The sequence below is a fragment of the Limulus polyphemus genome, unplaced genomic scaffold (genome assembly GCF_000517525.1).
Source record: "Limulus polyphemus unplaced genomic scaffold, Limulus_polyphemus-2.1.2 Scaffold1325, whole genome shotgun sequence".
Lineage (NCBI taxonomy): Eukaryota > Metazoa > Arthropoda > Merostomata > Xiphosura > Limulidae > Limulus > Limulus polyphemus.
This window is the reverse complement of record NW_013666935.1, coordinates 162,867-179,631: the sequence shown is the minus strand read 5'-3', so window position 1 is coordinate 179,631 and position 16,765 is coordinate 162,867. Positions and strand designations below refer to the sequence as shown.

The window sequence follows — 16,765 nt, the reverse complement described above, 5'->3', positions numbered from 1 at the left end:
TTCCCTTTCTAGAGTTCAATATTCCCATTACGAAAAACAAACTTTTACTCTGCCCTAAATTGCACTTATGCACTTTTCTATAAAATAATCTTCCTTCCCTTTCTAGAGTTCAATATTCCCATTACGAAAAACAAACCTGAGTTTTTGTTTACTGCAGCTCTATACAAAATCACCTTTTTCTTTATTATACTACTCTCCTTCCAATAACAACAATAAAACGATATTTATTAAGAATGGTTCTAAGGCTTAGAAGACTTTGTTCAAATATAGAAACTTTTCACACATATTCAGAAATAATCACTAGCTTCTTGCAAGACAGACAGAGTTCCAATAAAAATATTTCAAGACTAGAGCTGATAATTCCTCTATCCCTCGTGCATAGAACCTTAAAATCTAAAGAAATATTTTAAGTTGTCTAACATCATTCCACCATTTTTGACATCACACTCTCAAAACTATCTCATTAACTGAATAATAATAACAAGTTATTTTGAAATCAAAGACTATATTCAGTCTTTAAGAAAGTTCTTTGGTTTGTCACAAATTCAAACAAAACTTCATTCCGTGCAAGACCTCTATCCAATAATGGAACCAGCTTCGTGTACAACGTATCTACCCAAGTTGTGACTACTTGAACACCAGCACTGAATACACCAAGCTTTCAATTTAATAATACTTTTCGTAGACTCCAACGACAGAAACACTGACTTTCCACTACCAAAATATTTTAATATATATATTAATAATACATTTTTATTACGTGCTAACATGAGTAATTATTGTCATTACTATTTAGTTTTGGTTTTGGAATGCTCTGTAGCTTTACGTCCCTGGTCTACGGACTTACAACACTAAAATTCGAGGTTCGATTCCCCCTCTGTGGACACAGCAGATAGCCCAATGTGAATTTGCTTTAAAATAAACAAACTGTGTGTTTATTGCTCAACCTAATGAAGAGCAGTTCCATGAAACGTATTTGAAATATAAAGTAAAAAAAGTGTGACGTTTCCTTTGTTATTTTTATGTAAGTCAAACCCTAAGCATCTGGTATTAGCAAAGCTGTAGTTGTTTACAAGTTACATAATGTTAAGGGTTAGTTTAGGTTAAATTTGATTCGAAGACGCTGAGAAAGTAGATTTATGAAACTGTTTCTCTTTTTTTGTTTTTCTTAATGTAGTTGAAAATGCCTGTTGTGTTTTTAAGCTTGTTTTCTTTAAATATGGTACAAATCATTATAGTTTATAGAATCAACAAATGATCAGTGAGATACATACATATATTGTCATATCTTACGTTTTGTTCTCCGTTTTAATATATATAATTATCAAAGTTATAATATCTCAATATATATATATAGCAATCTAATGTGTATCAGAAAATTATGTATTTAAGTCAGTTATACACATCTTTCTTCGGTGTATAATCTAATTCAACTGTTGTCATCTGAACCTAGGAAGGCAGCCAAAAACACAGACAGAACAACCAACCTCCGCCTACGATGAATCGTGCATAGTTATTCGTGCCAGATATCGGAGGATAACAGCACCTCCTCGAATCGACAATGGTTACGCCAAATATCTCCGTAGAGTAAAAAATATTAACAATGCCTATATGTTCGTCGTATATCAGTGTAAAGCTAACTACGTTTTTCTTGATCCAAATGCAAGTTCTCTGTACTGTCAAAAAAAGAAATGGGTGGGCAAGCCTCCAAAGTGTGTATCAAAAGGTGAGTATTTTGTCATATGAAAACGCTACACATAGTTCATAGAAAATAATGATTTTTTTATGTGCAAATAATAATAATTACAATGACGGTAATTCTGGAGAAATTGTTTTATTTACAAGGTGAATCCGGACATGAGATAAATAACTATAATATATATACATATGACTTTACACACACACACATAGATATATCTATATACACACGAGTGTGAATGTTTTCTCCCATTAAATGTTTATTGTGCAGTTTACTGTCTGACTTAGTTTTAAGCAGTATGATCATGAATGTGAACACGGAAGATGCAGGGCATATTTTAATGCGGGAAATAAATGCTACATTTGTGAGTAATAGTTTAAGTTTCTAACATCCGTGGGAGTGGAAAATGCATTTCCTTATCACCCCTTCTCTGTTATATACATACGTATATGTTTAAAATTAATAGGTTAATAACGATGTCTTTTAGTTGCTATTCCATGAGTGTATTCACACACCGGTTGGCAGGGTAACCTTGAGTTGCTATTCCATGAGTGTATTCACACACCGGTTGGCAGGGTAACCTTGCTGTATTTAGTGATCTGATTTTCTGAATAGATATCAACATACAGGTTATATCACACAGTTTATTATCATTCTGAAATCAAGCGAAACTTAATCAGAGTTTGAAACTCCGCACTTAAAGGAGGGAGACCCCACCCACGCACCCACGCACCCATGCCATACATACACACATACATAGACGGGGTGATACACAACTTTATATGAGCATTTTATTTTTATTTTTTGTTTTGTAAAACAAGATTATGTGTGCGTGTGTGCCATATTTATCAATTTACGCGACTTGTTATCTATAACTCTGTCAGTAAGACTGAATGATAGAAATGTAAAGATGTCAGAGAAAATCATAAACCAGCTCCTTTAAGGGAGTGGAATGCAACATCCTCTTCAATTACCACTCTTATGTTATAAATATCAATCATACACCATTATATAGGTAAGTTGAGATGTCATTAAGCTTGTTTTAAGTGCTACGTGTGTGTGTTTTATTATTTGGGTACGCTACCCAAAAATGAAAATATTATGCAATAACCTAATATTGATGTTAAAAATCAATAATTATTTTTGTCATAAGCTATCTAATAAGGAAATAATTTCCGTTTTTAATTACACTTTGACATAGACAGTTCTTACGTGCTTGTTTATTTAAGCTACACAAGTATATGTATTATATCATTCGTATGTAAGTGTTTATATACAGCAACGAATGAAGTACAAGAGCTACATACAAAATATTATACCACCGAGTTACATCGCGTTATGACTGTTTCTCTACATAAACTGTTTCATCCCATTAATATTGGGCATTGCGTGTGTTTATATTTTACTGAACAATTGTTTTTTCACATTTGTTCCAATTATAGCTTTCTGTTGATGTGCTCTTGTGTCTCCATGAACAATGTTTCTATATTGTTACTTTTATTATCATTATTATTACATTAAAGTAAATATGAATTTGTCATCAACATATTTATGTTTTTGAATAATACTTTTCTGTTGCTACGATATTCCATCTATGTTATTATCTTACGATGTATTTCGAAATATGTGTTTTTTTTTAGAAAACATATACATACATAACTGTCAACCCGCAGCCTAATAAGTATCATTTTCGAGGCCTTTCAGTTATTTCAAGTTTTCGAACAAAACCTAGAAATAATTACAAACTTAAAACTTGTGCCGTTTTATATTTTACTGTTGCTCAATCTTCAGTTTATATATACCAGAATAACAAACGAATTTCCGTTTTGTAATTAATTGTTAAACTCCTATATAATCAAATAATCATTGGTAAGTAAGAAACTTTATTTTCAACTAATTTGACTAAACACCAGAACTTTAGTAGAGCCAACTTTTTAGAAACATCGATCGTCATAAATATAATGATAATAAAGTAATCCAAGATGCATCAAATGCTATCAGTTAATAGATGTAGTTTGTTTGATATTACTTTGATTATTTTCAGTATACACTGTGTTTTTTAATGTTGTTTTTTAAGGATGTGAGTTTCTCCAGGAACATGGCTTTCCGTTTGGATATTTTATGTATTCAATTAAGAAACAATAAATTACTATTCTAAAAGGACTAGCAAATGAGAACTAATTTATTTCTAAAAACACTCCATTAAATATATTCACTAAATAAAATGAATTAACTTGCGGATACGTTCGATTAAAAAATGACTAAAGCCTACCTATAAACTATAATAAATATAAATTGCTAAATTACGATTATTTTAGACTTGAGTGAAAAATATTTAATTGCAGATACAACTAATGAAACAATACTAAACTACAGCTACTATGAATAAACCTATTAAAACACTCCTCTAATGAATGGAACTTATAACCTTACAATTATAGAGAATAAAAATATTAATGTAGTAAAAAAGAAAAATCAACGAAAGTATTAAAATATGGTTAAAATAAATTAAGACACGCCTACGACGAATGAAATGCGATAAATTACAGATATAGTAAAAAATAAAAAGAATACAATTAATAAAACTACGCTATATATATATATATATTTACTATCAAATAAAGTTTTAGTTACGTTGATAGATATCCTATAATTAACTATAACAGAATAAACGCAACCTACTTATAATTCATAATTATTTTAATAATGATGCTTACTGTCTAACTGTATTAAAATGTTCAAACAACCTTTAATTAAAATATTTTTGCAGCCGATGAAATAAAACTATGTAGTTATGCTCGCCTTTAAATGTGTATTCCAGCTTAACTCGAAACTGAGAAGGTTTGAATTAGATTTGTATGGTGACTGAGTGTGAAGATCAATAAAGATGAGTACTCAACGTGTGTATAGAACAGATAAAGGAACGTAGTATAACCACCAGTAATACTTCATTCGAACACACGATAATGAGTATTCAACATGCGTATAGAACGGATAAAAGAACGTATTATAAACACCAGTAATACTTCATTCGAACACATGATAATGAGTATTCAACATGTGTATAGAACGGATAAAAGAACGTATTATAACCACCAGTAATACTTCATTCGAACACATGATAATGAGTACTCAATATGTTTATAGCACGGATAAAAGAACGTATTATAACCGCCAGTAATACTTCATTCGAACACATGATAATGAGTATTCAACATGCGTATAGAACGGATAAAAGAACCTATTATAACCACCAGTAATACTTCATTCGAACACATGATAATGAGTAGTACTCACCATGCGTATAGAACGGATAAAGGAACGTATTATAACCACCAGTAATACTTCATTCCAGAGCATGATGATGAGTACTCAACATGCCTATAGAACGGATAAAGGAACGTATTATAAACACCAATAATTCTTCACTCGACCACATGATGTTAAATGGACGTCTAATATTGATTTTAAGGAAAATTTTTAATTTGGTATATTTTGATTATAACAGTTTCTACATATTTTAACACAAACAGCTTAGTGGTACTTAAAATCGTAAAATGACATTTTACAAAAGCGAAGTGTAATGTTACGAAACAATGGAAATAATATGAATGTTAAAACTCAAAAATATACTTGATAACAAATACTATAATAAAAGAAATGTTGAAAAATATTGAAAAAAATTAAAAATAAACCGAAAATTAATTGCAAAATTAAACATGGTATAATAAAATGGAACTTAAAAAAATACTAAATATAAAAAAATCTATGTTTCATAATATATAAACAATTCGTAATAGCGGTGTTACTATTACCTAAACAAGGCTTGTAAGTTATGTGTACTGCTTGAAATACTGGCAAACTTCATGAAGAAACCATTTGTGTCTACTTATTATATACACTATTCCAAGTTTCGAGACTAGGTATACCCATGCAACAACTGGTGTTGAAAATCATCGCATATTTAAACTAATAACACAGGCCTGCGATGGATTTATGGTCTTGAAATTTGTACATGTTATACAGTATTTCCTAAACGCTGAATGTGAAAATGATATCCATTTTTCTCCATCACGTAGAGATTTGTCACAAAACGTCATAACAACGTAATACATAAAAGAAAGACCACAACACGTGGTTTTGAGACTAAAAGACGAAGATGAATTAGGATGCATATTCGTTTAACATCAATGTCCTTCCCTTTTCTTCAGTTTGTTTGTATTCTTGTTAACAAACATAATAATAAAAAATGTTCATTGTGGTAAACGAAATAATAATTTGACCTAAATAAGAGTTTTTTTCTTCTTCCCGATTTATGAAAAATCATTACGTGATAGAACAAAATGAATGTTATTTCCGAAATCTGTGTAGCAGAATTATGGAAATCCGTTATTAAAATCAAAACAGCTTTTATGAAGTTTAAATTCGCAGGCCCGTGTAATCAGTAAATAGAACAATGTAATTTTTAACGAAATGGGGGGACAGTAGAAAGGTTTATTTATTTCCTAAAGAAAAAATAGTAAATGTCAAACGTGAGGACCAACATTGGCAATCGGATAGAAACAGAATTTATTATTCAACTTCCAAATTTACAAACCAGTGGCACAGCGGTATGTCTGCGGACTTACAACACTAGAAACCGGGTTTCGACCCCAGTGGTGGGCAGAGCATAGATAGCCCATTGTATAACTTTGTGCTTAACTTCAAAAAACAAACCATAAAACTAAAATTTTATTTAGATTTCCAAGTCTTCTGCCACTCTTGTCGGTCAAAAGTAGAATATAGTTAGTCTTGATAATATATAAATATATATATATAGACATATATGTACAAACAAAATTATTTGTTCAATTTAAAAAAAAATCATTCAATGCTACTTGATGTGTTTTTTGTTTGTTCTTGGTTGATTTTGTTTCAAAAATAACAATAAAAGAATCATATACGCCAAATATTTATTTTATATACTTAGTTAGAAAAGTTTCCGCCAAAAATTTGTTTTATATATACCTAGTTAGAAAGGAATCTACGTCGGAATGTGATTTTTTAATCAGGTCATAAATTCATGATTAAACAAACAACAATGGTAGTAAAGTAAACACTCAAATCAGATTTCGTTATTTTTACAACAGAAAAAGTAAATTCTTCTGATTTTCAAAAGAAAAACATATATATTTTGTTCGAATTTGCATCTGGGTCCCAGTGACGTTGAAACTTAATTGTCTGCAGTTGTTTCAAGCAGTTCACATAGCAGTTGTTTTTATTTTTTTAGATCTAATATATGACTATGTTTACAACCTAAACCACATGGCAAACTTCTTATTAATTTTAGATGCAGATAGCAGCTTTAATATGTATAACAAGTTTGTGTGTTTCAAACTAAGAACAATCCAATGGCATAGCGGCATGTCTGCGGGCTTACAACTCTAGAAACCGGGTTTCGATACCCGTTGTGGGCAGAGCACACATTGTGTAGCTTTGTGCTTAACTTAAAAAAAGAACAACAGATTAAACCAAGAATGTTTGTGTTATATTCTGGAAAGATATAAATCATTTAGAGAAAAAATGTCAAATAAACAGAACAAAAGAAAATTAGTTTGTTTGAAAGGAAAAAGTAATTCAATAACAAAACTGAGCATTTATGAGTTAAAAATGAAGTAAACGTTTATTTTATTTCCCATGATATATAATTTGTGTATATATAAAAAAATAACTTCGCTATTTACTTATTTATAAAAGTGTTTTTTGAGATATCAGGATATACATTAAAGTTTTAACACAGTGAAAGTTCGGCGTTTATTTGTATTAATACTTCGTTCTAACGAGAAAGTAATGTTATTTGTCATCTCCTAATACAAAATTAGTTATCATGATTTATTTTATTAAATTGTTATAAAACAAAATGATTTATTAAGATTAATACACATCTTAATATTTTAAGGATCTGGTACGATCCAAAATCCTGTCCATGATACCCTATTAGGATACCTTTGACTTGAACTTTCAGTGAAAACTTTTGTTCTTCTTGAGAGGCTTATTAAACAACTTAAACTATTTAATAGATAATGTTAATGAATTGAGAAAGGAAAATAAAATAGGAGTCACGAGACCAGTTTGTAGAGTTTCCAACGGAGGCTGTAAACATCGCTGCACCGAATGGAACGGACAAGCCTTGTGTTCCTGTTATCCTGGTTTTTACTTGGCTCAAGACAAGAAATCATGTCTACTTAAAGGTGAGTTATAGAGCCCTTATTTGACCTCGAATAAAATTTGTAGCTTAGTTGGTTCTCATTTACCAAGTTCACTTGTTCTAATTCAGTTCTAAACTAAATTACAGTTTGAAACTATTTTCCCTTCGCTTGGTGGAGAATTTGCTCTTTCATTAAGAGTTCAAGCTCACTGTGTAGCGCCACTACCACTACAGAATTACTACTTTTCAGGACTTCCCCGAAGCAGCAAATTAACAGCCGAATGATAGGGAAAAACTAGACAGTAATTAGTAGTTAATAAAAAATATATAGCTAATTAATAATTAAACTTAGGTGATCATATAGGTTATTAACCATGAAAACTACTCCTTATACACTATTAGATGCTACAATGACGCCAGGTCCGGACAACTTTTCTCCAAATATGGAAACAAAACGACTGATAACATCTAAATCCCTGATTTGATTTATTAATCCTTAACGAATGTACTACTATTAAACACTTCAATACTTTAGCATTTTCTCATATTCCACAATATTACATTCTATCCAGATTGTTTTATGATTTTTCACTGATGAATTGTGAAGTGAGCTAATACGAATGCTCGACATCATGTGAAAATTACATGTTGTGTATATTCTACGAGTTAGATTGTGTGTAGCAGTTGCAAGATGGTCTATATCTAGGGTGACATTTGAATACGTAATTGTCTTTAATACATTCTGCGTGGAAATTGGAGAGTGCTTTAGAATATTATTACATTATGCTAAGCGTTGTACGGGTACTGAGTTTACTGTCAAATATGTAATCTCTTCGAAGGTATTACATACAATGAACGGTGCTTGATATCATTTACGTTGCATTAATCAGTTTACAGTACATGAGAAAATTTAACTGGTTCAGTTAAGCGTGATATGTATATATACTAAGTTTATTTGTTTTCAAAATATACCCAAAGCAAGGTGAAAAATAAAGGATGAAATAACCAAAAACCAAAATTGAAAAAAATGCTACAACAAGCTAAAAATACTAGTCTTTTGAAAGTTTAGTTTTTTTAAAATAGAAACAAAAGTTTATATTGGAGACCAATAGGGATGACTAAATGCATTGTCTATCATTTCAAAGTTCGCGGTACGTCTTCGGATTTACAACACTAAAATCAGCGGTTCGATTCTCCTTGTGTAAACACAGTAGATAGGCCGATTTGGCTTTGCTATAAGAAAACACAAAAACAAATAGCATAAATCAAAATTTTAAACTATTGATGTGTGTTCATTAATCCAAACAGTTTCATTTATAGGTGAATTCCAATAATGCTGTATTTTATTCAAAGAAAGTTGAATATAGATTGTGTATGAGTACTGGTGAATTTATACATTAAAATATCTGAAATCGTTAAGTGCTTTAGCTTGTGAAATCATAAATAACTGAGAAAAGAAGAATTTTCAAATTAAAATATTAATTCAATTGTTAGAGAAATCAGAAAAAATCAGCAGTAAAGATAACCAGTTTGATAATTTTATTTCTTGTCGTTAGCTTTCCTATATTAAAAAGGGTTGCCAGCGTATCAAGTATGTAAATATTTACTATAATCCCATTAATTATTTTTTTATATTTATATTTTTGTCTTAGTTAAAAACTGCCCAAAGCTGAGATCGCCTCTCAACGGTCAAATACAAGGATCTTGTGACAACAGCTATAAATCTACATGTTTTTTTAGTTGTAATGAAGGTTATAAACTTCAAGACCCAGGCAGCTCTAAACGGGTTTGTCAGAGATCAGGGACATGGTCTGGTGATACGCCTTTTTGCCAGCGTAAGACTCGTTTTATTTGTTTTCTTAAGTTTCGTATCACTTTTTGTGTATGTGTGTGTGTGCTCTAAACTTCAAAATCATCTTTGATACAATCTGTAACTTGTTCAGTAAAACTAGCTATGAAATTCTATTAGTTTTGTAATCAATATCTGTTAGACCATTTTGGGTCGCTTCTTTGTGAGTTGATATTTATATATTCTTAAAACATGGATGAAAATCTATAAGACTCTTCTCCTATCTTCTCATTAGTTAAAAATGACTTAGAATATCAATATGAGGAAACTGATTCGAATTTTTAGTACACTTGGATAATATCCATAATAAACGACATTCAGATTTCATTTAGTGATGAAAGATGGGTCCTTTCATTTAAAAGAATCGTTCAATATAATCCTCAAAATAAAGATGATTTTTTTCTAAAAAGTAATCTGGCTTTACCTACAACAAAACACTTTAATTTAATTATAAGTATTGCTCGCAACTAAATACGTCACACACACACACATGAATATACACAGGGTTTATTGCGTTATAGTAAAACTAATTTGGTTAAGCAAATTATCAAGTCACGTAACAAACACAGCCGATGGACGACAAGTATCAGAACTCCTTTTTTTACATTCTTTGGCGTTGTGTAAGTAGGGTTTGTTGCTGAATTTCGCGCAAAGCTACTCGAGGGCTATCTGCACTAGCAGTCCCTAATTTAGAGGGAAAGAAGCTAGTCAATACAAACCACCACCAACTCTTGGGCTACTCCAAGTGCATAGTGGGATTGACCGTAACATTATAACGCCTCCTTTCTCCATGAATGAAAGGACGAGCATATTAGATGATGAGATTTGAGCCCTCGTCCCACAGGTTACGATTTGAACACCCTAACAACCGGGCTTGTAAGTAGTGTGATGCCACCGAACATGGGCCCGGCATGGCCATGTGGTTAAGGCGCTCGACTCGCTATCTGAGGGTCGCGGGTTCGAATCCCCGTCACACCAAACATGCTCACCCTTTCAGCCGTAGGGGTGTTATAATGTGACAGTCAATCCCACTATTCTTTGGTAAAAGAGTAGCCCAAGAGTTGGCGGTGGGTGGTGATGACTAGCTGTCTTCCCTCTAGTCTTACACTGCTAAATTAGGGACGGCAAGCGCAGATAGCCCTCGTGTAGCTTTGCGCGAAATTCAAAACAAACAAAGCCACCGAACATTTTTCGCTTTTGGGAAAGACATGTAACAGCCCTTTCAGACACAAAATATTTGTACGCTTAGGTCATAAGGATTTGTTGAGATTGAGGTTTTAGAGTTTTCAAGACGGGGATGTACCTTATATTATATGTTATTTGAAAACTGAGGACTGTGGATTAACTTGGGACGTCAGAAAGAGATCTCCATGAAGTCTTACCCCAACCGTGTTACGCAAAGTGTGGTGTCTTCCAACGAACACAAAGATTAGTCCACGTGACCCAGAAAACAGTACAAAAAATAATTAATATGGATCTCCGTCTGGAAACAAGACCAACAGGGTCTTACAAAAATAAGGTTTTCATTTATACCTCCTTTCAACCGTTTCACACCTCAAGCAGCTGGATAATGAGATGGGTATTCATGCTATTCGATAAGAAGATGTACTGATTTCATCGTCGTACGTACTGTCTATGGATTTCTGAGCGATCGGATTTTTGAAACGGGGGTTGAAAAACCATCGTATTCATACACTGGATGGATTATGGAAATCGTGTGAGAAGTAGCGGTGTGCTTTGTACCTTACGAAATTATCGGCCAATTAAAATTACGCTGCAGGGCTATTGTCAAGACGTGCGGTCGTCAGATGGAGCACAATTGGACGAAGTAACTTTAACTGTAACAACTCGATGAGGCTCCAAAATTGTTATGTTTTAACATACTCAACTTTTACACTTTGTAAATGTAAATCCATCATCATTGTAGTATTGATAAAGTTCTGGTTTACTTCTGAGCAAACTATAGAAGTCATTAAAATGTCTGTATAATTCTTTGTATGTATATCTATGTGGTTTAAGCACAGTTTCATAAATGGTTTAATTAGAATTAGAATGAAAAAACATAATTCCACAAAGAATAAAATTCTTCGTAACTTCAATAATGTTCACTTAATAAGTTATGTTCTTTCTCTTAATAAGTTATGTTCTTTCACTTAATAAGTTATGTTCTTTCACTTAATAAGTTATGTTCTTTCTATTAATAATTTATGTTCTTTCACTTGATAAGTTATGTTCTTTCTATTAATAATTTATGTTCTTTCACTTGATAAGTTATGTTCTTTCACTTGATAAGTTATGTTCTTTCTCCTGGGAGAAGGCTGGTTTTGAGGAAACGCGAAGAACAAAGTTGTTGGGATTTTATTGTACTAAACATAAGTGTTTTTAATGAAATCAGTCTCGGGATATCAGTAGTTGACTATGTTTTCACTGGTAGTTTAACTGATTAACAAACTTCTTTAAATGTCAGTGTTTTATAACTACTCATCACGGAAACTTGGAAATAAATATTTAATGTTTTCAATTACAAATTTAAAAACATGCCATACCGTGTTTAGAATGCATTATTATAATTTAGTTATCTAATTAACTAAGAACTATTAGCTTTACTTACTGCCTAAAGCAAATTATGATAGATATAAAGAATTTGCAGTTTTTTGATTTCTAACTTTTGAAAAGTGTCAAGAAATAAATAATAAATAAATTTATCATAATTTGTTTTGTTAAGGGTTTGTGTAAATGTTAACAAATATGATCAAATTCAAATACTGTTTGAACACAACAAAAATCGACTATACCTTAGCATATTTATATCATAAATACTATTAGTGACTTAACTGAAGTCCTTGTAAGGATTAATTTTAACTGGCAAAATCAACATTTATGTATAACTCAATGAAACGTGACATTCTCAGACACTACTTAACAGACTTCCTTCTTGAAATGTTTCTGACAGTCATAACATGTCCTCCACTGGAGCCTCCTGTCAATGGTCGGCTAGTAACTTACTGTGAAAACAGTTACAAGTCTAGCTGTATGTTTGTCTGTGACGATGGTTATCAACTTCAAGACCCGAGTAGTGCTCGGCGCGAGTGTCTGATTTCAGGAAGCTGGAGTGGAAAATCAACAGTGTGTCAACGTATGAAAAGTTATTGTTTCCCATGTTTAATTAAATAAGCAAAAAAATATTTTACATTAATGATTCTAACCTTGATTATGTGCACCTAAATTATATACTAAATGTGCGTTTATTAGATTTTTACAAATCAAAAATTTGAACATAATTAGCATGTTATATTCGTTTCTTGCTTACCTTATTTTCACTATAGCCTTACATATATTAAAGACGTTTTTGCATTGAGTGTGAGATTTGTTGCTCTCTTTCCAATGCCTTATAACTTAACAATTTATTATGTCCATTCAATGAAATTGCGATACTAGAATTTATATAGTGAGTTTCAGAAATCCTTTATATATTGATCAAATGTTGGATGTCTTATAAAACGCACTTATTTTATACTAGATTTTTCCATAAACTAATCATTTGGAGGACATTAATAATTTTTTATTTCTACTTTAGAAAAAATGTGATAAATAAGATAAACCAATGTTGAAGACCTAAATTTTTTAGGATACTTTTACTTAACTTTAACCAACTGTCTATTTTAGAATATTATAATATAATTTATAAAACTTATAATTAAGGTTTGATTTGTAGTATATTCGGAGCAATTTCATGTCATATTATACTATTTTTATTATTATTTGGTTTAAATTGTGAAAGGTAAAATCCTAAACTGGGTGTTAAATCTACGTTACTGACAGTAAGTGAAGATACCACACATTACCGAGATGTAAAACATACTTGTTTTAATTTCGTGTCTTATTACGAAGTTCCAATACCTTTCACTTTTACATTGCGTGATAACATTGTGTTACTTTCATTTTAATACAAAATTAATTATATTTAATGTAGATGTGTCGTATATTAGTGTTATTTTGTTTTATGAAATGTTGATAAGTATGCTTTGCCATATTTCTCTATCATCTAGGTCCACATTTTATTTACAGTCCTCCAATCATCAACTACCAATCACCAACACTTAACATTCCAGCTTATTCATTACTGGTAATTCAATGTAAAGGAAGAAGACCACTAGCATGGAGTATACCAGCAGAAGTTGTTAGTACTATTCCCAATAATCTGATATAAGATACTATTCAAAAAACATTTTTATGGCATAAAATGAAAATATAACACCACAGTTCTTTTTGTTATTTCTATTCTGTGTCGCATAATTGAGTGCTAAGATGAATGAAACTATATAGATTAAGAAAAAAATTGTAATGATTTATTATGAAATGTAATTCATAAATCACTTTCTATTGTTAGAAAGGTCACGCCATTCACTACTTCTATGGTTGTTTTAAAGCGTCTCCTAGTGGACATGTCCAATGTTATTGTTTTACTGATAGTGTTTATTATGAACTGGAAAATGTCCAAACATTTTACAAAACTTCTTGGTGGACTCGATGTTTTATGCTTATACTTTCAAGGCAGTTTCTTATAGTTAGTTAGTTGTAATGAAACACAAAGGTAGACAATGGGCTATATGTGCTCTACCCACCACGTGTATCGAAATCCGGTTTCTGACGTTGTGAGCCCGCAGCCATACCGATGTGCCACTGGGGGACAGCTTCTTATAGATGTTTGAAATATATATATAAAAAACAAATTAACAGTTAAAACATAGTTCAATTTTGTTCAAAACTTCTTGAGTATGCGATACATAATTTTATATAGTGTTGGGTATTTTGAGAAATATTTTAAATTTGATTTTAATTATTCGCTAGTGAGATTTTATCCGTTTTATTAAACAGCCAATATGAAAAAAGTACAGCAAGACAGCCAACAAAAGTAAAATTTATTCTTAATTAGTCTCGTGTAGAGTTATATCAGTAAAAGTGCGTTGACAGCATTTCATCTACTGTTAGCTGGAGACCACTGTGAACAAACTGAGCGACAAGGTTTGTTAGACCAATTCCTATTTAGATCAGTCCTCAGTATTTTTCTAAAGATGCATGGTTCAGAAAAGTACTTGATAAGTTAATTGTTGTTTTGTATTTATGGCAAAGCTACTAAGGCTATCTACCCCTGCCCCAAATTTTGAACTATTGAGTAGAGGTAAGGCAGCCAGTGAATAGTACCCACTGTCTAAGATAAAGTATTATATCGCACCCAAAGCTTAAAGTGCCTAGATTTGAGTCTTGGGTCGCCAGCTTCAAAATCCAAAGTTCTACCACTGGCCCAACCGCACCCGACTGAAACCACTTTGCGATTAAAGATAAAAATGTAAACCATGTTCAAAACCAATCCTACACCCATAGTAAACGTGAATTTCAGCAAGGCTGTCAGATATCTGTTAAATATTAGAAATATCAGATCTGTATGCATTTTCCATTTAATAGTCCATGCTTAAAGAAAAGTACTCAAAGATTAAATATTACACATCTAGATTATTCACAGTATAATGACCCCCAGTTGCTCAGTGGCAAGTTTGAAGGTTTATAACATTAAAAACCGAGCTTTGATACCCGTGATTGCACAGAACAAACAGTCCATTGTGTATAACTTCGAACTTAACAATAAATATAATACCAAACTACAAATATTCGCAGTAACTATACTTGTATGAAACAAGACTTAATAAACTCTAAATTATTCTCAGATTTATCATTTTAAATTACCAAAGATAACAAACTGAAATACTTTTTGATAACATCTGTGTTTCAACATATTAAAACTTTGTAAAATAATTATATTTTCCTTTTTTGTAGTGATTGAACATTTTTGATTCTTTTCTTTGTTTGTCAGAGGAACAGGTCCTACGGCAGGGCTCGAGTTAACAGTACCTATGTTCCAACTAGCGACCACTACCGATACTTTAGCGAACTAGTTATTTCAGATACAAACTACTTAGATACAGGAACTTATAAGTGTGTATACGCCAATTCAAGTTATTATGCTGGAGAAAATGCCACAGCCTTGAATATATTTGTAAATGGTGAGTTTTTATATTTATATCTTATATTTTACACGGAACATCTCATGCGCTGTCTTAAACTTTTTTTAACGATATCAGCTTTTGATTTTTAAACTTTCATTTTTTTATAACTGTTAGCAATTTCGTACCATGGCACATTGAAGGGGAACTTTAAAAAAAATAGTTATTTAACATACTATTCGAAACCTACAGTATTTATTTCTTTGTTAAACAAAATCAAACAGTAGGTTTATATTTTTATTAACTATGTTGCATATTGTGATTCTGTTAGAATGTTTAACGAAATACTTTTGTTTTATTATTGAATAATTTCATTTTTATGCTAGAAATAATTAATTCTTACAAAATTGGGTAAATTCCTTCTTTTCTTATAATGTCATGTAAAGCAGAGAGAAGCCGTTTACTGCGAAAATCTCTATTATATACTAACAGAGTATTAGATGTAACTAATGTATATGTATATTTACATTATAGATGATCACCACCTATTTCTACCCCAGTACTCAAGGATATACGTAAATCCACAAAAACCTATTGTTATTCCCTGCCGATTGACAAACTCTCGAGCTAATGTAACACTCTACAAGGTAGTTGGTGAACATGAAGAAAGCATTATTACTGGTTATGATGTTCATTTTGACCCAGCTCTAGGATTTACCTTCCGATATCCAAATATTTACTATCAGGGAATGTTCCTATGTCGAGGCGCCTTGGATGATTACAGAGAAGAGGTTGTATTTTCCCTGGATCCCTATTGTAAGTGAAGAATATTTCTGTTAACATTTTTCTTTTTTCTTCGGCAGGTTTCACAAATTCTCCTAAATATATGCTTAGACTTGATTTTTGTCCTCAGCTTTACCTTTGATCCCATCTTTGATGTTTTGTCCTCAGCTTTACCTTTGATCCCATCTTTGATGTTTTATTCTCAGCTTTACCTTTGATCCCATCTTTGATGTTTTGTCCTCAGC

General features: G+C 31.5%; 1 protein-coding gene across 1 annotated transcript in view; it reads left to right on the top strand.

Moving 5' to 3' along the window:
- LOC106463102 overlaps window positions 1-16,765 on the top strand; it is a 61,014-nt gene that overhangs the window by 11,172 nt on the left and 33,077 nt on the right. Inside the window, exons 3-9 of the mRNA XM_022390514.1 lie at window positions 1,454-1,726; window positions 7,759-7,929; window positions 9,539-9,721; window positions 12,689-12,871; window positions 13,785-13,915; window positions 15,608-15,797; window positions 16,272-16,553. Of these exons, the coding sequence (XP_022246222.1) occupies window positions 1,454-1,726; window positions 7,759-7,929; window positions 9,539-9,721; window positions 12,689-12,871; window positions 13,785-13,915; window positions 15,608-15,797; window positions 16,272-16,553 (1,413 nt within the window). The remainder of the gene's footprint in view (window positions 1-1,453; window positions 1,727-7,758; window positions 7,930-9,538; window positions 9,722-12,688; window positions 12,872-13,784; window positions 13,916-15,607; window positions 15,798-16,271; window positions 16,554-16,765) is intronic.